This window comes from Necator americanus, chromosome III (assembly GCF_031761385.1).
Source record: "Necator americanus strain Aroian chromosome III, whole genome shotgun sequence".
NCBI classification, from domain to species: domain Eukaryota; kingdom Metazoa; phylum Nematoda; class Chromadorea; order Rhabditida; family Ancylostomatidae; genus Necator; species Necator americanus.
Window position 1 is genome coordinate 34,333,997 of NC_087373.1, and position 23,113 is coordinate 34,357,109.

The following is a 23,113-nucleotide window of genomic DNA, read 5'->3' on the forward strand; positions in this document are numbered from 1 at the left end:
AGGTGAAGAAAATTACTATACCAATCGTTTAGTTGGAAGAGGATCCACCAATCTCGAAATAATGGTTAGTCTATAGTCTCTTGTATTTCAAATGGTGCTTACACGATTTCCCAATTTTATAGCTTGTTGTTTAGAGCGGAACTTTGATGATATGCGGGATCCCGGAAGATCTCAAGAAAAACCTGCATTCGTTCAGGTTCTCCAAGAGTACTTCTATGAATGTTCTTATCTGTAAGTTCAATACCATAGTCACTTTACAAAGTCGTATTTGGTGTAGGCATCCTATAATTCTTTGGAGCTAAAACGTCGGGGTTCTCTACACATTGAGAGCAGTATTGCAAAACATTACTTATGGAAATAGGGTATTTGAAGAAATCCAGTTATGGGATTTTACCACAAAATCGATCTTCTTTCACGTTGATTATTTATACCTATCACTTATTATATATGGTTGGGTCAAAACGACATGAATCAGGAGCGTATTTGCGGTGCATTTGCGTTAGCGCTCGGAACGACGCAGTGGGGGCTGCAGTTGGAATCGAGGTGGGACTTTCACAAACTGCAGCGATGGGTGGTGTCAGCAAAAGTTTCACCACGCACTTGGCCGCTACGCTCCACCGAAACGCCTCGAAAGAAGCCGCGTACGCAACTGCGTACGTGCTTCATGTCGTTTTGACCCTACTATATAGCAGAGTCAAAACGAGATGAAGGCAGTTGCGTAAGTGGTTGCGCTCGAGACGGTGCGGAGGAGCGCAGTGGTTAGGATAGTGGTGGGATCCTTGCTAGCATCATTCTCAGCTGCAGTTTAGTATGGTCTCGATTCCAACCGATGTCTCCATATCGTCGCTTCTAGCCGTTTACGTAACTGCACGGTGCTTCATGTCGTTTTCACAAGTTGCATTCATTTTGAAATAATAATGTTTCTCCGCTTGAACATGGTAGTAACAGCTTTTAACTTTTAGTGAAAGTTGATCGTGAAACTCAGCAAATGATTTTGGATGAAACTATGGAGGTGAGCATTCTATTTTCACTGTATTGTGAATTCTTTTTTATTTAATTTTATTTTTTCTTATTTTGTTTTTGGAAAATTTGCTTTGCGAACAACTCTGTGTACTCATTCGTGACGAATGAAACGCAATTAGTTTTAAATATATTTTATTTTACTTTTATTTTACAGTCTTTTCTGTTAGGAAACTAAATAAAACATCGAAGAAATATGTGACATTTTCTCTAGAAAATGTGGTTGGTGAGTGGGCAATCGAGACTGCTCTAATCAACTTAAACTTCGGCGCGCAAAAAACGTTAGTAGAGCGCAAAGAACGCTTTTGACTGCCAAAAATCTTCTCCATTAATTAGATTGAGAAGCATCTAAGAAGTCAGTCTTTCAGCCCTGTCGTTTATCTTTATAACATAATATAATATAATATATATTTGTTTTCGTAATTTTTTCCTGCTTGTTCGTTGTCTTACGTTGTCTGCCAAAGTGTGGAGAATTTACTCTCTCATCTTCAGTTCTTATTTATTCACAACACTTTAAGCTTAGATGCACTGCTACTATTATTATTTTTTTTACTTTTTGCCTTATTCGATTCAAAGTTATTGCCTTTGTAGGACTGCTCTATTGATGACGTTCGTGAAGAACTTCCTCACCAACAACCACGATTTCTGCTGATAAGCTATGCTTTACGTCACACTGATGGACGGGTGTCGTATCCAATGTGCTTGGTTTTCTACAGTCCACCCGGTTAGTAGATAATTTGGCAAGAATTTGGGGACCTCACTCTAAAGGTATATACTCGTGCAAGTCTAGTAAAATCGTTAGAAAATTGCTGTAGCATACACTTTTTTGATGCATGAAAAACGTGTAGCGCAGTCGGTATGAAGTTCCGCTCTGGCTTCAGCATGATCGATCGGAGGTTTGATTCCGCCCTAGTCCCAACCAAACCTTTTAACCCTACGAGGCTTATAAATTGGTGCCAGATTTTGTGGGAGGATAAAAACACTGACTTGACATATCGGCTAGCCACCGCGAGTCGTTGTACAGGCTAGTTACGCGTTCGTAAGCCTCAAGCGATTCTGAATTGAAGTGAGCCGGGTGGCGCATCCCAAGCAGATTGATTAACGCCAGACACCATATCCATTGTCCTCCATGCATTTAAAAGGAATTCTTTCGTTAAGGATGCTCACCTGAACTACAGATGATGTACGCGGGTAGTCGGAACAATTTAGTCCAGGAATGCGAACTTACAAAGGTAAGTTCAGAATGTTTTTCTCTTAAGGGAACAGTAACCTCAGATATTTCTTGTTTGCCACAAGGATTTTCGATTGTTCTCTCCTCTGCATTTTCTGGTTAACTAGCGCTGCTTTGCTTCTTTTTTAAGTCATGCACTGTTTCACTGTCTCTCAGACATTGCATACTCTTAATCCTGTTTGATTTCTTCTGCTTCTCTATCCTCACTTTTCCTTTTCCATACAATTTGGATTTCCCTATTCGTTTCACATTTTTTAAAAGATTATATCAGAAGTTTCTATTATGCTTGTATTTATTCTCGCGGAATTGGTCTCATAATTCTAGAATTTCGAAATCCGTGATTCGGAAGAGCTAACTAAGGAATTCTTGGATTCAAAGCTTGGTTAGACTTTCAGCCTGAACACGTCCTCGATCAAATGTACTCATTCGATTGTGACCCGCATATATATTCGATCGTTGATTTGCTATCCAGTTTTTATGTTGCCTTTCAAAGTATCTTCGAAGTTTTCCTGTTAATCTGCGATGTGATAATTATCAATTTTTAGTCTTACTCTAAACAGGGTTCTGTGAAATTAAGATCTTTTACACTCGAAACGTTTAAAATTTGTAGCATAACTTGTTCTTGCATTCCCCTACACTTGTATCCATTTTATTACGTATATAATGTTCTCTTAAAACATAATTCCACTTATTTATTGAGCTCTGGTTTGTTTTTGCTAATCTGCTTTTGTGCCTTATCTATCTTCTTCCTAAAGCCCAATCACTGACCTCGATTTGTACCGCCTTCAAGTATGTACGTTGGACGAGCTTTCTAGTTTTCTTCGAACATTCTTAGTCCTACGATTCTCATCTAATAATCACTTTGATCTAATTTACTAATAAACATTTCTATGGGCATTTGGATCGCATATTTCTTAAGATCATTCGGAAAAGGCCATTTTCAATCAACCTCACCGCTAATGTAATGACAGTCAGCAAAGTGTTGTGTAGTATGTGGAACAACATAGAAAAACTCTATTATAGTTGCGTCAAAACGACATAAAGCTCGGTGCAGTTGTGTGAGCGGCTGCACTCGTAACAGTGCAGTGAAGCTTGCGATTGGGATTGAGGTGGGAGTATTGCTTACAGCAATGAGTGGTGCCAGTAAGGGTCCCCGCTTGATCCTAACCGCAAGCTCCACTGCAGCGCTTCGAGCACAGCCACTTACGCAACTTACGCAACAACCTTCACGTCTGACTCCTATGTATCGTATTAAGGCACTGTAGTTCAATCCTAGTACTCAGAATTCAACACGAGAAGAGTTGTTCGAACGAAAAGAGGATATTGAATAATCGCAATGGTGTCAAGTGGAAAAAGTTTAGAAATTTCCACAGATCATATAGTTGAGTGTGTGGTTCGTTCGTTTTTTTTTTTTCTAAACAATCCTTACTACGAAAACAACAGCATTACCAGCACCATTTCTTACTAATGATTCAGTAGTTAAAATTCATACTCGGCAATATCCGCACCTTATTCGCCTCAATAAATGTCAGTAGGAAAAGACACCACGATAACCGTAGAATTATTTTACGTTAGTTTTTTTTTTAAAAACATTTAACGAACACTTTTTTTCAGATCCATAAGATAAAATTCATACTCGGCAATATCCGCACCTTATTCGCTTCAATAAATGTCAATAGGAAAAGATAGACACGATAGAATTATTAACGTTACAGTTGTTCTTTCAATTTTCTCACTTCCCTGTTTGACTGAGTGAAGCACAAAAACCTCATTCTTCGTGTGCTTTTTTCCGGAAGAGAAAGGGACGAAATGAATGAAAAACGCGTTGGTATAGTCGCGTCAAGACGACCTGAACCCAACTGAGGCCAGTTCCACCTCGACTTCGACTGCTACCTTCGCCTCAGCGCTTCGAGCATAGCCGTTTAGCACAGCCGCGAACTTACGATTACTTCCACTTAACTACACTGCAAAAACTCTGAATTTACGTATGAGGCATCTTGGATAACTTCCAAAAATTTCAAAAATGAACAGAAAAGATGAGCGCATTGCGATCACAAAAGAACTAGTCCCATATCAGGATCTGTGCGGGTTTTAATCTACCGGGCGGGCCGTCAACTTCCTTATGAAGACCCTTGTGGCTCGTAGTTGTGGTAGGTGGTGGTCTGTTGCGTTACCTAATTCAACAAATGAGGTAAGCATTACCCGATGTGTTGCTGCTTGAGTTTCCCTGTTTTTTGAGTGCTTTCTGTAGGGTAATAACCTCTTCGAGAGGATAAGTCACTGATGTCTTTGATTTTTCCAAGCTCTGACGAAGGCGATAAAGCGAACGTTACCTGTTCGAAAATCGATACCAATCCTGGCTACAGCTCAAGCATCAATATGGAAAAACTCTGGATTTCTAAGGAAATCACGGAAAACTCTGGACGATTTGTCCTACTACAATTCCTCCTCGGAACCGACCTCAATGGATCTGTTAATCACGTTATCGGTTGCGTAAATTATTCCATTTCAAAGGATCCAAAAAGTCAAGGGTTCAAAAATCTTCCAGAAAGGTTTGAAATCTTCCAGAAAGTTTTGAGGTGTATTGTTCATCTTTGGTCCCGTGACGACTTAATGCCTGATAGATAGCTAAGAAGAACTGTATCCAAATCTTCTAAGGAGTAAAGATGCAAAAGAAAAAAAATTGTGCAAGAAGGTAATTTCGTTAGACCTATGAAGACAGGACAGAATTCAATAACGATGCGATTGCCTGTCGCATCGGGTACGCTGCCGTAGTTCGGATGGATCGATATAGGAGATCAAAATTAACGGGTATGTTGGGGATTATTCCAGAAAAATCCTAGATATTTATTGAATTACATTTTAGAAGGAACAAAAGGCAAAACTAGAACTAATACTCCTCCTAGGGATGAATTTTATCGGAGGACTTCAGTGTTTTCGGCTCAACAATCGATTGAGTGTTATCTCTGATCGTATCTGCCTGCTCCGAAGAGCTTCGCCCTGTGGTTTTCCGCCATTTTTTTACCGTTTTCTTTCGATGTTCTCAAATTTTCTCGTTTTTTTGCTTTTTTTGTGTTTTCTTTTTCTGCATGAGTTCAACTAATTTTTTGAATATATGTAATGTATTTATCTTATTATATACTTTATTTTATTTTATTATGTATTTATTTTTTACCATGTGCTTTTATTGATAACTTACTTCGAGTTGTTCCACCTTAACATCCCCCTAAGATATTCCACACTGTCTGACTGCTTTCCTAATCAAAAAGTCCCTCCATCGTCGTTACTTGCTGTACAGTGTTCCGTTAATGGTCATTTGAACTGTTCGAAACCTTTCAAAACATCCGAAGAAACAATAAAAGCGGTTTTCACCGGCTTCGTTCGGCCTTGCACTTCGATTTGTTTCGATATTATCGATGCGTTCGTTTCGTTTCAAGGTCACCATCTGCAAGAACGTACACGAACGATGGAGGTGTTCATTTGATTAGTTGAAGAGGAGGTTGAAATGGATTCGTTTTCGAAAAGTGTGGTGCGTGCCGGTGAAAACGCGCTCCGATAACAATCTACTGCACGATTTTCTCCTTCTTTCTCTGCACAGCAGACTTTGTTGTGATTTAGGAGTACTAAGTGAAAGTGGATAGATTTCGATTCGATAAGATGTATGTTTAGTCAAGAACCAGTTTTTAGTGGGGTGTTAATTACGTGGGACCATATCGATCCGTTATATGATTCGAGTGAAACGTTACGTATGCTACTGACCCTGTGTCCTTTAAATTTATCCTTTAGTGGATGTGGATAAACACGGTGGAAATGAAACCATCTTCCGAGACTTTTTTCTTCGAGTGTGCAATCGAATGTTATTTACAGGGTCATGCGTAGAGTTGGCGAAAAAACTCTCCTGAAAACGATCCCACAGCCCCATAGAAGACCCTCCAGAAAACGACCTCATCTCTTTCTTTCTAATGTAGGCGCTCATATAATGGATAAAGGATAACGTTTCTGGTGTTAGTAAATCCGCTTGGGACCCGCCAACAGCCTCGACTTCAATTCAGAATCGTTTGAGGTTTACGAACGTGTAACTGGCCTACGCAATGACTTGCGGTGGCTAGCCGATGTGTCAAGTCAGTGTTTTTATCCTCCCAGACGAGTCCGGCACCAATTTATCGACCCCGAGAGGATGAAAGGCTTAGTGAGCACTAGGGCGGACTCGAACCTTTGATCGATCGTGCAGGAAGCGGAACTTCTAACCGCCACACTACACTCGCCCCAGGCGCTCATATAGCAATGAAAAATTAGTTATGATAATAATTATTAATTAATTTATTACTAGTTATTAATCGAAATAGTATAATATAGTCAACATTAATAAATACTACTACTAGTACTACTACTAGTACTACTAGTAGTAGTACTAGACATATGATGGATACTTGCTTGCTTTCTTTATTCTTTTTTTCTCCTCTTCTGACAAACCTCATGACCCCCCTTGCTGCTCCGACACTCCTCTTACGACACCCCTGTTGAGGAATTCTCAACGCACGCTTCTAGATCCTACTTATTTGGTTAATTTCCTCATGGAAATCTGTTGCAACGGTACTTCATTGCGAGGCCTAGTCGTTTGTTGGATTGAACATTTTCAGTGCTAGAATTAAAGCATATTTCCGCCGTATTACGCATTTATCTGTGGGGGAATTTCTACCGGATATCAATGTACTTGCATGCTTTCGTCTGCTTGAAGACGGCAGTTGCTCATAGTAATAAGTGTGCATCGATATTATCGAAGAAATGCCATCGAAGAACAAAAAAAAAACAGAAATCACCCAAACGACCAAATAATTGAAGGCCCAGGGGAACTGATCAGGGACTACCGTACTCATGAAGCACGGTGCAATTGCGTAAGCGGCTGCGACCGGAGCGGCGCGGTGAAGCGTAGCGGTTCCTGTCGAGTGGAGACCTTTGCTAGCACCATCCATCGCTACAGTTCGCGGTGGTCCCACGTCGATTCTAAGTGTCATCTCCACTGCGTCCATCTTACGTAACCGCACCGTGGTTCACTTCGTTTAGGCATTAGTGTAGTTGAGGATAAATGTTTCAAATATTTCCTAGAAAAAATATGACGTATATTGTAGTGAATGGTGTTTGAAATGTTCGAGAATGAAATTATTACGAGAATATCAGAGCTAAGTTTGAGTGAATCAAGTAAGAATGTTTCGATTAGTTTACATGAAAAATTCGGGAGATTTTCCCTATAAACAACTGTTGTGATCACTGACCAATCGGAAAGGCTCTAACCTTCTGATTGGCCAGTTTTTCTATCAGTTGTTTACCCCGCTGATCATTGCGTCAATACAGTCACACACACTATTTCATCTTTATTTAAAACTACACGACGTTAACACTGTGACATCAATTACGATTCGTATGATCATAAGCGATTAATCAATACAAAATGGAATATCCATCAAAACAAATCAATAATATCGAACATTCAAATAAATAATCACTTCTAACCCGACTATATAAATACGCTTTTATGGTATAAGTGCTGGCACTTATGTCTACTCGAACCGGCGACAACGACCAATGCGCTCCGCTTCCGCTCAACCAATACGCGCGTCGCGGCCGTCCGGGTGGACATAAGTGCTAGCACCGCGAGTAACATAAGTCATACGATCGCCTGCAGGTTTACATTAATAGGTACTATCAATCGATAGATCACTGAGATAAAATGAACGATAGACGCGCGCACACACACAACATTCAAATGTAACAACTTAGTATGTAATGTAATGTACTAACTCTAATGAAAATATCTGCTGATGTAATTGACGTTACCGTAATCCTTAGTCGACGATTACGATGAAGGATCTATGTGTAAAATAGTGTTGGCGAGCTGTGTTAACCGTTTCGTATTCCTAATTGTCGCTGAAATTAGTAAGGCGAGATTTTCTCTTAAGGTATATGATTTGAGTATAGGGGATGAGAGGAAGATGGTTGATTTTTGGCCGAGCACTCCCAGGATTGTGAGTAGAGGGTTGCGCAGAGGGAATTGCGTAGATGGCCAACATTATTTGTGAAGAAATCATATTATAGCTGATTTTGTGTAGAAATTAGAATAAATGGGACCTTCTCTATCTATCTAAACTGTATTCTCGTTTATAATTTACGGGACACCTCCCTCTTTTTGATAGACTATGCAAATTTCTTACCCACACCGTGTCTGAGGGTTCCTTTTTGGTTTAATCGGAAAAATTACATCTTTCAAAGAATAGCATAGTAAAAAAAAGTGATTTTGAGGAAATTTGCAGCTACTGTAAGGGTCACAATAATGATGCGGTGTCTGCAAACGGTACGATACATCTCTTTCACTTTCACTTCATCTTTCAAGAGAAAGTTGGAGAAATTTCTTTTCGTGTAGATATTAAACGGATCACCTCACGAATCTGGGGTGGTACGGATTTCAGGTGGGCAATTCCTATACGGGGTCATAAATTATGGCGAGGAGGGCCGTTCCGTCCATTTCTTCCTAATTGCCGTAAAAAATTTCGAGAACTAAAACACCGTAAAACTAAAAGGCTACGGGCGTTCCGGAGCGCTATTTTCTACAACGAATTCGATTGGAGCGCGGCAACCTTATGCACGCGCCGCCTCTTCCGGGCAATTTTTTTTTTGCGGAAATTAGGAAAGAAATGGACGGAATTACCATCCTGCCCATCATCTACTCCCCCGTATAGGCATTGCCCACCTGAAATCCGTACCATCTCAGATTCGTGGGGTGATGCTGTTAAACTGCTTGCAGTACGTTTTGAGGGTATCTCTATAGGTTTCCAAGAAAAAAAAACCAATAGATGCAACTCGTTAACGGAAGATAAGCTGATCTCGGTAACTTTCTCGTGTACCGTGAGCCGAACACAGTATTGAATTTAGCTGTTCTTAGTTGGTTAATGTTCTTAGTTCTTAGTTAAATCTTGCATCTTCTATTGATTTTTGTATAAGCTATCTAGCGACAAAAGTACGAAGTATGAATTATTCAGCTGTAGAGTATAATGTATTGTGGAAAGGTGCACAAGCGATTAAGGTAAAATAAAAAAAAAGAGCGCAGCTATGGGGATCCAATATAAGTCCATCGTAGCAAATGAACCTACACAATTATATACATACATATAAATCTACTTATTCACCCAAATAATTCTCCATTTGTGGTTAGAAAAGATCAGATTATCCTGAAATCCAGGAGACAAAACGGTGTTGCAATGTTGCTATTGGCTATCGAGAGTGGTGTTACATTGATGCTATTGGCTACCGCGACATTTTCGCGTTTATACTCTCCTGCGCGAAGCGAAAGACAAGTTCTTTGAAATTGATTGTTCCGTTTGGCCCTATTCTCACTAGTGGAGCCAACAATAACTCTTGTGCTCGGCGATATCACCCTTATTTTATATAGCATTTGACAAGCGGGAAAAATGGGCGGAGTTAATTGCAATCAATTTACGTTAACATAAGGATTTCTCGTCTCACAATTCCCTTCTGCGCAATTCACATCACCATGGAGTCCTGCCAAAAGAAAAATGTTCAAGTAAATAGAATGATCATGGTGTTAATATTTTTTTGGAATTAAACAATGTCTCTCATTTGTCACACTACAGTAACTCAATGTGATCGTAAGCAAATTCTCGATGTGATTACACTAGCGGATACTGTGCAGCAGGAACAAATTCCGCCCTACTACTACTGTACGGGTAGATCACGGTAGAACCGGTACTATCTATATTGCTGCGATCGCCTTGACGCCACGCCAGCACCGACACCAACCATCCAGTCATCCTCAGCGCTGCGGATACGGTATGGCAAAGGGTCAATGCCGAAGGGCGCATCGGTTCAGTTCGAATTCGAATTCGCCGAACTTCCACGAGTTTCCGAGATCTGTTCCTTGAGCAGAATCATTTCCCGTCTGGCTTTGCAGTAACGACGGAAGTATATATCTGAAATAATTGCAATGCATGGGTTAGCTTATATCCAAAAATATTAAAAGCCGCAAAACAAAAAAAAATGACGGTATTCGGATCTCTGCACGAACAGATAGGATTAAATTACGACAACGAACGTATTCAGATAAAATTTCCTCCAGTCGTGCTGGAAAACGCGCTGTTAACAGCTTTCTTGCTCAAATTTTCCCACGAAGCACCTAGTAACGCCGCTTTTGTATCGGCGGGGCTTCCCTCAGGAGCCTATCCATTGGTTCTTCATGAATAGACTAGTGAAGAAACTTCATAGATCATCGTCCGCCTGATGCGTGTGCAGAGGTGGTACGTTATAAGGTATCCCCGCCGAGAAATTCATACAGAGAAGTCGTCTCCGACCGTTATAAGGTGCCTCGTAAGAAAATTGGCACGGGGAGGCTGTTCTCCACCATTATAAGGTGACTTGTAGGAAAATTTCCACAAGGAGATTGTTTCCCACCGTTATAAAGTGACTCGTACAAAAACTCCTACAGGGAGGTTGTTATAAGCTGCCTCGTAAGAAAATTGGCACTTGGAGGCTGTTCTCCACCGTTATAAGGTGACTCGTGGGAAATTCCTACAGAGAGGCTCTTTCCCACCGTTATAAGGTGTCTCATAGGAAAATTTCAAAAAAGAGATCGTTTCTAACCGTTACAAGGTGTCCCGTAGGAAAATTCGCGCAGCGGGGTCGTTTCTCACGCCACTTTTCAGGACGATTAGGAGGAATTAAGCGTGATCATAAATCTGGACAGATAATCTCATATTTTTGTGGAGAGAAGCCAACACCGTGAATTTTGTGGTATGCTGCCTTTGAAGACTTTATATGCAGAGACTCCAAATTGATGTCTTAAGCGGCGTGATTTTCAAGCGAAAAATTCATCCTCTTTCGTTCAAAGATAGTTTCAAAAGGAAAACTAGGAGATCAACCTGGCCTCTATGTAGTTCCTCATGTTTCAGATCAAAGAGAGGGAAGAATTACCTTTATAGCATAACTTACTTGACTTTTTCTTTTCGGCTTGAAGTTGTTCTCGTAATTTACTCTCATCGATTAACGATCCTTTCAGTTGACAACGCAAAAATTCGACTTCTTCTGCAAGCATACAGGTGTTGATTGACAAATACTAGAAAAGAAGTGCTAGAAATTGTTTGTAACGATCTACCGTATCTTCTGTACATCATATTTATAGTGCTTATTATTTATTTATAGTTTATGTGCTTTTTGAAATTACTAAATTGTCCCCTGCTTTACTGTTCGCGTGACTTATCCCTGCTTATTCTCATTCTATTCTTCTCGTTGCTAGATTTTCTATTGGTGTTTGTGTTCATTCCTTGCCTCTTACTCTGGGCACGCCTTTGAGCGTAATAAATAAATAAATAAATAAATAAATAAATAAATAAGTAAATATTTACTCATATTTAATGCAGGATTTTTTCGTTCTTTAGAAAAAATCGCTTTTTCGTCTTCTTCGACCCTAAAATTTTTCTCATTCCTCCTCTCTCTTCATCTCTTCATCTCTTGATTTTTTTAAAAATCATTTTTCCTTGCACATTCTCATTCTTCAGGATAATACCAACTCGTCAAACCATATTTCTTCCTGTCATTCTTTCCGCGTCATGTACGTTCATGCGAATCTAAGTAGTTACATGGAAACAAATGAACAAAAATTTTCTCTGTGTGTACTGTTGATCGTTTAACTCCTGCAACACACATTTTCGGGTTAAAAAAAATTCTCAGAATAATTTTCTCTCATATTCATTTTTTTCCAACCTAGAGGTGATTGTCATTCTGTTTATACTCGGTCCCAGATTTTCTACGCTGACACAGGGCGAGGCTTACGCACTTGTCGACGCGAAGAAAAAAAGAAAAGATTATTTATCGGTCAACGGTGCCAACGTCATTGTTGAGTGCTTACTGACCTTAACGATAAAGGGATGAAGGATAAAGTGTGGGACGTTAATCAGTCCGTCTGGCTTTGCTTCAATTCAGAATCCTTTGATTTTCATGAGTGTCTAACCTCTACAATGACCGGCGAGGGCTAGTCGACGTATTGAGTCAGCGTTTTTATCCTCCCAGACAAGCCCGGTACCAGGGTCAAGTGTAGCGTAGTCGGGGATAAGGTCCCCTGGATCTCCACGATCTATCTATAGTTCGAGACCGCCCTATTGCCAACCAAGCCTTTCATCTCTCCGGGGCCGACAAATTGGTACCAGAGCTTAGTTTTAGCGTAGTAGCCTTGAAGGCAACATGCCACGAATCTGATGTGATGAAAGAATCTTCGGGAAAATCTAAACAAGAAAAAAACCTAAGAAACGGCGTGAAAGACATCGTTTTTTCTTCAAGACGATTTCAGTTGCAACCCGCCAGCCTTGTGCACGCGCCGCATCCGAGTGCGGGCGGTCGAGTGTCAGTGGTGCCCTCTCTCCAGCCTATTCGACTAAAAGAGTGCTGAGGGAACCGAAACATGTGCATAGAGAAGCGTTCTGACGTACTTCGTAGCGAGTAAAACGGTTCCCACGCCGTTTTTTTACGACGATCAGGAAGAGATGACGAGCGGAACCAACCTTGATCCCGCAATCTACAACCCCATCTCTAGCTCTTCCCGCGGATTCCCTAGCCACGCCAGATTCGTGGTATGTTGCCTTCAAGGTGAACCCGAAGTCGTTGAAGACTCCAGCTTGACAGTGTCGTCCAAGCATCAAAACAGAGGAAGGGCCTGTCGTACACGTCCTAGTGATGCGTGTCCGCAGACGAACGCGTGCAGTACTATTCCGTCTTCGTTGGAATAAGTGTAATCGGAGATCAGACTGTCCGAGATGCTTGTGCTGTGATTAATTTGATTAAATTTGGCATCTGGAGGATCACCAGAGGAACTTATGCGCTAGCAAAACGCCGCGGATTTACCGTAACACTGCGGATTTTCGGGCTGTTTACGTGGGTTTCTATTAAATAAAACGCCCATCAACGCTTTCTAATACATACGCCCAGCACGATTACGATAACCAAGAAGCTCAAAGCTGCTTCAAAATGCTAGCGTAAACAGCGGATGAGTAAAATCCGATCATGGGATGTAAGAATCTGGACGAGGATCTAAGCGAGAATCAAATTTACAAGAAGGAATTTCTCCTGAAATTTCTATAAATTACACTGCAGAAAACTCATAAACGTCCAATTCATGAAATTTTGCGTAAATCGTCCTCACAGCAGTCCTTTCTAACCCTCCTTGTGTTGTCGTAGAGATGTAGAGTCAGGTGAAATGGACCTGCAACGTGGTGGAATCCAACTAGCTGATGCATGCTCCAGATGGGACCCTTACTGGCTTCATTCGAACTGCAGGCACACGCAAAGGTCCCAGCGCAGCCGTTCGCGCAATTGCACCAGGTTTCAGATCATTTCGACCCGACCACAAAAGTTGTAGGATGCACCTACGTGCAGCGTAGTACTCGCGTAAGTCTCTATGTATAGGTAGTGGTTTTAAGTACCCATGGACGATATGGATATCCATTATCAAGCCCGAATTGTGAATGCACGAACGTTGCTGAGTTTTTAGCTACAGTAAAGAATGAAAATACGGTAGAGGTAGCTCAAGTATGATTGCTCCAGCGGATGCGATTCGTCTCTGAATTCTTTCCCCAGAATCCTCTCTCTCCTCCTCCTCTTCTCTTTTTTCTACATATTTATTCATTCATTTACCATCTAAATCGTCCATTTGCTTGCACTCGCATTTTCCTTAGTTAACATATGTAGGTTCGAACTATTAGAGTATATTTATTTTTATATTTATACACACATATTTTACAACCCAATGGATTTTTCGAGAATTTCAGGAACTTAGTATCTTCACTTTAAAGGCATCACCTCACGAATCTGAGGCGGTACGGATTTCAGGTGGAGCATTCTTATACGGTATAGTAGATTATGGAGAGGGATGTGATTCCGTCCGTTTCTTCCTAATTGCCCTAAGAACGGCCCGGATAACATGGCTTCAAGCAATCCGGCGCGCTATTTTCTACGACGAGTTCGATTGGAGCGCGCCAGCCTTGTGCGCACGCCGCATCTTTCGGGTTGTTTTTTACGGTAATTAGGAAGAAATGGGCAGAATCACCACCTCTCCATAATCTATGATCCCGTATAAGAATACTCCACCTGAAATCCGTATCGTACCACCTCAGATTCGTAGGGTGATGCCTTTAAGCTAAGATATAGCGTTATGGTATCATCTGCGTTGTCGATGGTGCAAGAGCAGCCAGGGGGATTTTATTTAGTCTCAGTGTCTTGTTATACCCACAGGTGGTTCTGCAGAACAGAACTATCTCAATTATTAACTCAACTATTTCTAGTGAAATCAGCTGGAAACAGATTACCGCCCCGCAAGAAGAGGCCTAAAACGAGGATCGTTTAAAAAAAACAACACCTGGGTTCTTAGACCCTGTCCCGATGTAGCGCAGTCAATAATAGATTCGTCTGTGACTACAGTATTGACTGTGGCTCGACACCGTCCTCGTGCCAGCAAAGCTTCTCACCCCTCCCAGGTCGATAAATTGGTATCAGACTTGTCTGTGAGGATAAAAACACCGACTTGACACATCGGCTCGCCCACACAAGCCATTTTAAGGCTGCACCAGGGTTCAAAAGCTTTAAACGATTCTGAATCGAAGTTGAACGCGTAGACACATTCCACCAGGGACTGATTAGCGCCGTGCACTTCAGCGCCTTCGCTCTTCTATGAGGATTAGGGGGTAGCAGTCCGGATTTCAGACTGCAATTAGTTGGTTGCAGAGGATAAGGATCGGAAGATGGCGAACTTAAGCACAGTCAATAACGATTTTCAGCTGTATTTATGCTCTTTAGTAACTCAACGGGAACATCCCGTGATAAAATCGTTCACGTGGATTATTATATTGTTTGAAGTTATCTTTCTATAGGTTTGGACGAGTTGTCCTGTGAGTATAAATCCTTCAAAGCACAGCATATTCGCATATATTGACTTGTTCAAGCGGGAGGGATTGTTGCGGTGAAGTCGTCCGCTTAGCTCGAAGTTGGTGCTCCTGGTCGTATTTTTGATTCCGCTCGTTGAGTTAATATGTGACTACTTTGGAAGAATTTGCTATTTCTTGGTTCTATTTCATGTCTGTCCCAAATTAGCTCCCGGATCCTTTCCTTTAGTATTCCCAACACCTTGTGGGTGCTGTCCACGCAAGGAAAATGTTTTTTTCTGGGTGAAGGACCAAGGAGTGAGACGACAGCGGTCGAAACGAAACGCTGCGCCCAGTTGTTTTCTAGTGTATGGTCAGTGATCAATAATCACCAAAATCACGAACCTCGTTCCTTACGTATTGATTCCATCTGCTGTTTAAAGTGTTCACTAGCCATATCAAGTAACGAAATAATTTTCGTGGTGGCTGCAGCTGACTGATCCGATGATGACGAGTTATTCGAACCATTCGATCCACCACGCTCGGATATCGATTGATTCGGGGAGATCTGAAATAATTTGAGCAACTAACTAATGAACTCAGAGGCAATTCCTGATCTATAGACGAACATCTCCTTCTTTTCGCATGTTCTCCAGGGAGTCGTTGTCGCTTGTCTCGGAATTTGGATTCGTCTTCGACAGATTCAACGGTGTACCTTCAACTTCCGCGTCAGCTGACATGCTCATGCCGGATGGTGCACTTAAAATTAATCCATCAAATGGAGGAAAAAAACTACGGCTGAGATTTGATTGGTTAGATTGTTATCATTAGCGTATGATCACCGCGGCAGTTATAGTCCACCCCTCGCCTTTACAGCCAGGTGGCGCGACGCGTCCGCTGTCGCAACGCACGCTACCGCATGCCGCAACATCGTTGCTACGTAATGCAAGCCGTAACATCGTGGTACGCTGTATTTAAAAGTGCACCTCTTCAGAATTCCACAGAAAAATGAGGATTGAGACAATCCTTTTGTTAGGTTACTGCTAAAAAAAAGCTTCAAAAATATTGGCTACCACCACATCGTCAGGATTTTATTTCCTTACTTATTTTATAACCTCATAATCACAACGAGGTCACGAGATCACTCACCATATATCCGGTTTTTGTGCTGCAGCTATTGCCATCATATGTTGAACGAGAAGTTGTTGAGCGCTGAACTGTGGCAAGAATTGTCCGAGAAATAACGGATTTAACGGTGAGGCACATGGAGCGCCACCGTAGGATTCTTCCCCTGCACTGCATTGTTGTTGTTGATCTAGAAATCTATATTCGTTTTCCACGCGTGACCCATTCGGCGAACGATTCCGGCCGACCACATCTGTTTTTATAGGCGATTCTGAGGCAGCATTTCCTGTGTGGACTGCGGTTAGTTGGGCCAACAATTGCTACAAAACTGTTAGAGGTGATTCGGACACAGTGTGTGTGTGTAGAGAGAGAGAGAGAGGAAGAGGTGAGTGTGAAAACAACACACACAATCGTGCAAGGACTTTCGAAAGATGCGCAATTTTTCTAAGATAACATCCTGTTTATGATCTACCTTCGAATTTTTCACGTTTTGCTGCCCATTCCTCTACCGTTGAGGCGCGTTTTGGTGGACGACCGGGCCGAGTGCTGCAAGAATCGATCGATTATTGATTGGAAAGGTGACGTAGACCCACTTCAGCACCATGTGTTTGTGCAGTCATCGTAGAGACGATCGAAATCGCTGGCAGCTATGAGTTTACAGCGATTCACTCCCGGTTGGATGGCGTTTTTGCTGCGTAAGGCGCGGACCTAAAGTATTTTCTAGAAAAATATTATAGTTAAGAATAGATAAAATATCATTTTTTTCTCCAAAAACCTATGGAGAAAAGATCCAATGGTGTTCTTTTATATGACAAAACAGTGGGCATGGTTAAATTTTGAAATAATTGTCGTCTCATGCGACACTGCTTGTCGTTTGTTCCCTCTCGCTATCGCTGGCTCACCTGTTCAACGTTGCATATGATCGGTGTTATTTCCAATCGTTTCAATTTTGTATAGACCGTATGTAGACCGCCAACCATATTTTTGAGAAATAATTCATACACCTAGAATCGTCCGCGGTCCGTTATTGATCGCTATTGATTGATGCAGCGTGAGTATACGCGTTCGCGTACCTGCGGTAGACATAGCATGTCGGTGCCACGCAAATCGAATCCGACAACGGTTTGTCCTCGATAATTGATCTCCTTGGGTATTGCTGGTTCATTCGGATCGAATGGTGAGAATTCTTGTGGAATTATTGATGATTGACCTTAAACCTTATTGATGATTATTGATGACCTTACGAGCTGCTCTTCTTTCGAGCATAGTTATGTTATAGACTTGAAATACTCCCATAAAATTGTTATGATCAGGAAAGGACCACGTTTTTAGAGTGGAATAAGCGCCCAAGACCTTTTTCTCCACGAGAAAAACGCCTTTCGGCCTGTTTCTCAAACGAAACCTGCCACAATGAATGGAAAAAATCGGGGTTAGGGTTCAAATGTTTCGTCGCTACCCAAAAAAAAATCGAATATGAGTGTAAGTTATACTAAAACGTAGGGTTTAACTGTATTTTATAAAAGCTCAACCTCCAACTCCCACCCTACCCCAAAAAATGGTCTTCCTCCTTTTCCTCTTTTTTTAAAAATATAAAATGGTGTTCGAGAATCTTTTTTTAAAAAATATGGTCCCCTTCACGCATCAAACCCCTTCTTGAAATTCTAGTTCTACAAGATCTGATGAAATATCTATAATAAAATATATTTGATAAATAATTGATTTGATTAATAAAAATATGGAATAGAATTTGATAACAGATAAATATAATATAAATCCTATGAGCTAATTATTGTATAGTGATGGTATTTGGAAGTTTTCGGCTATAAAATCAAATCTTCTGCCTTCTCCTCCCTAACAGATGCCAAGCATCTTATGTTTGTCGATTTGAAGGCTCTATCAGACTAGACTTGTGCACCCCGGATTTATTCTAAATAGACGAGCTTCTGCAAAGAAAATATAGTCGGGTGAAGGCGACATGAAGCACCGACTGTTGCGTAAGCGGCTGCGCTCGAAGCGGTGCGTCCGAGACAGCGATTGGATCATCGAGGTGCGATAATGGCGAACTGCAGAGATGGGTGGCGGTAGCGAAGATCCTTACATGATCCCAACCGCTACGCTCCACCGCACCGCTACGAGCGCAGCCGCTTACGCAACTGCCCATGTTTCATGTCGTTTTGACACAATTGTACACAATTGTCTTTGCGATGGCAGGCGTAGCGACATAGTGGCGCGTTAGCAGCGGCCACCGTAACCTCTTTGCATTCGGAGGCTCGAAACTGAGACTGAGAAGTCATCGGAGCCCTGCACACCTCCACCTGAAAATCCTGAGGCTGAATCCGCCCGCGAGAATAAGGACGCTGATTTGTCGCGTCGACTGGGTTTCACGGCACTATTGTTACAGACATTCTCCGTAAAAGTCTCCAATAATTCAATTGAATTGAAGTAGTCTTGACGATGGTCCCAAGAGGATTAACTAATAGCCGAGCAGTTTATATCCTCCAAGAGATTGGCGCACAATTCGAGAGATGACCGAAAAAAAATGCAGACTTCAAGTTTCTCGCTTTAATTTGATGCTTTGAACGTAGACAAGTAAGCAACAGTTGGAGAACATTTGGAGGACTACGATATTCCTGGAAAATCTGATTTTACGCGGACGTTTTAGAGGATTTATTCGGAATCCGGCTTTGAATTTTCTTAAGAAAGAAACAATATATCGAATTTTCTTCACATGTGATATTGCTCGCAATGTTCTAGAAGGTGAAGCATCGAGAGACATTTGGATATGAGAGATTTACCGAGGATAATGAAAGGATAATGACCAGCAACAGTTTTATGGGACCGTTGTCCTCAGTGGGACACGGGAACGCTTCCGAATCTAATTAAAACCAGTTTTAGTCTCTAGAATTAACGTTAAAGACATCACCACACGAATCTGAGGTGGTTTGGATTTCAGGTGGAGTACTCGTATACGGGATCGTAGATTATGGAGAAAGTGGTGATTCCGTCCGTTTCTTCCTAATTGCCGTAAAAAACGGCCCGAAGGATGCGGCGCGTGCACAAGGCTGGTGCGCTCCAATCGAACTTCTTGTAGAAAATAGCGCGCCGGAACCCCCGAAGCCGTATCTTCTGGGTCGTTTTTTACGACAATTAGGAAAAAAATGGACGGAATCATCCCCCTCTGCATAATTTACTATTTCGTATACGAATACTCCACCTGAAATCCCGAATACCACCTCCGATTCGTGGGATGATGCCTTTAAGGAACCGTCATCAACTCTAGTAGTTCTCGCACTTCGTCGCTGGATGAGACGATCAGTTACGGACGGACCGGATGTACCACAATCGTACTGTACTGAATGAATTATCGCTCACCATCATCCGAATCGCCGTCATCGTCTTCATCTGTTCGCTTATGAATATGATATCCTACCAAGCAGCACAGCATGTTGGAAGTCGACTGTTGTCGTGGACTAATCCGTGGAGGGGTACGTTACGGCGAAGAAGATTCTTCGTGCTCCGCCATTGAGTAATTTGAAAATCGCTAGGTGTTACCGTAAAAAGAAAAGCCGCAATCAGCTTGATGGATGGGACGCGACGGTCGCGCAAATCGTGTCGGTAATCTCTCTACGTAGCTTGGTAAGCGATCTTCTTAGCGAAACAAAAAACAAGGATCTCCGGGAAGGCTTCGCGTAAAAAAAACAGCAGCGTCTTCGGTCTCGCTAAAATTTTTAGCAAGATGGGAAGATGGAATATGCTGGAGCAAATCTTCCAAGGTTTCGTATTCTTCGAGGCTCCGAGAGAACTTTCAGTAGACCGTGCATGAATTATAATATTTGTCAGGATTTCGGAAAAATGAAGAGAAATTCTACTTCGCCCACATTTTTCTTTTCAAAAAACAGCTTGAAGTGGAGTTTTTAGCATCCAAACTGGAGTATAACTAATATCCATCCCATAGTTCGCACGACTTCTCATCTATTTCATTTTCATAATCTCATCCTAACGAATTTCCAGTTGCGTATACTGGAATTTTATCTCCTTGAAAGCATTCTTGAGAGCGTTAAGGGAACACCAACCGAGAAAAAGGTGAAAGGTTCTTATTCATATATATGAAATGCAATAGAATTTACTACTAGAATGAAAGGCCGATTTCTCCACGAGATTTCTTTTCCTACAGTATCCTCAAAATCGAAGTGCTAGCTGTTCGACCAAATATCCGAACACGGCCCAGGTGATTTGTTTATTGTTCAACTGAGAGAGTCTTTTTCTTTGAACTCTCTTTCTTGAACATACTGTCGCGGAAAAAAAACTTCTTGAAAAACCTGCACCTGCATTCCTCTCGTTAAAAGTTCTCTGAAAGAGCGCGGGAAGGAATACTGTTTTGTAGATGATTCAGGATGTGCAGATTTATCTTAGAAGAGCATTGAACTGGAGCCCAAATAAATTTTGAAGAGGATGCGCAGAAAAACCCGATGTCCATCCAAGAAGAAGAAGAGAAAGCAGAAGAGAATTTGTGCGAAAATATCTATCTATTCTCAAGGAGTACCTTTTTAGAGAAGGAAGAGAAATTGAACTCAATAATTTCGGATTCCAGAGGAGAAATCTTCATATAAGTGCGGCTTGAGCACTCGATATGAAAAACGAATTGAACGAAACTCCAAGTCCTCCCTTGCTGTGTCAGTGAGGTTTTCATTATAATTTATTATTGGCCTGACGTCTCGACAAAGCCGCCTTTATCAAAGGAGGCCTGAAAAAAAAGTCGTTCGAGGTCTTTGATGCTATGCATATCGCCCTGCTAGTCAATGGGAATGGTCAGTTTATTTTCCCGTTTGGAATTCTTGCGTGGTACACTTAGAACGAGGCTATCAAGGCTTGGCAAGAAGAGACGAGGAGTTTAGTGGCATATGCATAGCATCGAGGACCTCAAACCACTTCCAGAGCCTTGATAAAGACTTGGCTGCCGTAGGGTCAGGCCAATAACGGTGCATAGCCGTGACGGACGAGCTGGTTCTGTACCAAGACCTTTGCGGGTTTTGATCTACGGGGTCGCATCCTAATTAGTATTAGCGGAGCGATTTTACTATGCGGAGGTCAGCGCACAGCGGTTACTTTGGTATTTGATATGATCTGGGCTCTTTTGGCCTCGGTTTTGGATGTAGCATCTTATGGAATGATTACTCATTCTGGATGAGGCATTTGAGAGAAGAAGTTTCAAATATTCTGACTTCCCAGGCTGTGACGAAGGCGATGACGCTAACCGTAATAAAGTTTGATAACAATCTTGGCTCCTGTTTCCATTTGAAAATCGACAAGGTCAGGGCAATACTAAAGTTTCACCAAAACCTCATTGGCACAGCAAGAAAACATAAATCCAAAAACTGAAGGAATATTCGTGTGGGTGAATTTTCAAATGGAGTCCATAACCATTTGATATTGATTGACATATTGATCATCTATCGACTATCGGGACGATATGATGAGTATGAACTCGCCTGACGATTCGCTTCCGTCGCGCATCGATGCAGTGACGGTGTCGGCGTCGAACGATATCAGCGCTTCCGGACGAAATTTTGCTTGTAGCTCAGCAAGGCTCTGTATCGCACTTAACGATGACATCATCTGAACAAATATGCTATTTAATCTAACATTTAACCCCATGCGTAGTTTCACAGAAGTCATAGAATGAGAAGAAAAAAAACCACTTCTGAAGCGGAAGTGGAGCGTAAAATAAAGGTGTATTCGAGAAAGTTCCAGAAACTTAGCGATACAGTGGAAAGAGAGACGTATTCGTGGTTCTCTTGCCTTGTAATCATCGCATAATATGGGTTACATGGGTTATATTTGTATTTTTTCAAAATAACGAATACCGACAGCAATATTTAAAAAGTACGCGATTTTAGGTTTGCTGGAGAAAAAAAATCTCCTCCTCTCCTTGACATTTTTAAAGAGTAATCTTTCAGGAGAGAATCTTCTCCAGCTTCTCAAATCCACTTAGGAAAAACGTTTGAAAAACATTCATTAGTTTAATTTGTGCCCCGTTTGTGATTTTTCGTGGTACCAAAAGAAAAACGGGGAAGGATTAGTAGCTGATACGTGCATGAAATATCTAAGATCTACTTGAGTAGATGGGAAGAATTAGCCGAGTACAAAATCATCAAGAACCATCCCCGGATGATAAAGAAGCATCATAGTAATCTTTGATTAATGTACTTTCCCTGAGGAAATTAAATTAGCGAGCACGAAGTAGCACAGCATGTGGTTCGAGGCTGAGAATCTATTAATTTTCGACCCTCAGTGATGTTTATTAATGTATTTTGCCGATCTCAGGAATCAACGAAATAAATAATAATAGCAAATAAAAATATCCAGAGTAGTCGAATGACATTTTCTTTAGTTATTCCCTCTTTATTTTATTATTTATTTTATTTCTAAATTTATCTCTTTGCATCTTTATTGTCTTTATTTTATTTCATTTCTAGGAGAGCTTGAAAATAAAGGGAGAATAAGAAAACAAACATCATCCTACATCATTCAACAGTTCTGATTTATTTTCGAAACGTTTTTTTTTTTTTTTGTGAAACGAAATAAGAAAGAGAGCTGAATTTTTGCTCTTCCAGTAAAGCAAAATTATTTTTCTTTTCAAAGTCCATTCATATCAGTTTCTTCTACTCTATTATTTTACAAGTAGCTCTTTCCTTGAGTTCAGTGTTCTACGAAGCGATAAGTGTCTTGTGCAACCAATCGCCAAATCGAGAGAGAGCTTTCAATCTGTCGATCCTTGCGATGTCCGGCCCGGCAGAGCTACCTTAAAGACATCACCCCACGA

The 23,113-nt window shown here is 41.3% G+C and overlaps 2 protein-coding genes across 2 annotated transcripts; one reads left to right on the forward strand and one right to left on the reverse strand.

Moving 5' to 3' along the window:
- Positions 1-61: 61 nt before the first annotated feature.
- RB195_011889 (uncharacterized protein) lies at positions 62-2,638 on the forward strand (the record flags this gene model as incomplete). The annotated part of the gene is made up of 6 exons (XM_013439089.2): positions 62-64; positions 135-231; positions 963-1,012; positions 1,612-1,744; positions 2,179-2,252; positions 2,576-2,638. The coding sequence occupies 6 exons, from the start codon at positions 62-64 to the stop codon at positions 2,636-2,638; spliced, it is 420 nt and encodes a 139-aa protein (XP_013294543.2).
- Positions 2,639-10,129: 7,491 nt separating this feature from the next.
- RB195_011890 (uncharacterized protein) lies at positions 10,130-21,906 on the reverse strand (the record flags this gene model as incomplete). The annotated part of the gene is made up of 11 exons (XM_064193493.1): positions 10,130-10,233; positions 11,249-11,341; positions 12,267-12,374; positions 15,571-15,733; positions 15,795-15,924; positions 16,315-16,480; positions 16,763-16,836; positions 16,892-16,998; positions 17,193-17,294; positions 17,364-17,500; positions 21,780-21,906. The coding sequence occupies 11 exons, from the start codon at positions 21,904-21,906 to the stop codon at positions 10,130-10,132; spliced, it is 1,311 nt and encodes a 436-aa protein (XP_064051076.1).
- Between the last annotated feature and the right edge of the window lie 1,207 nt (positions 21,907-23,113).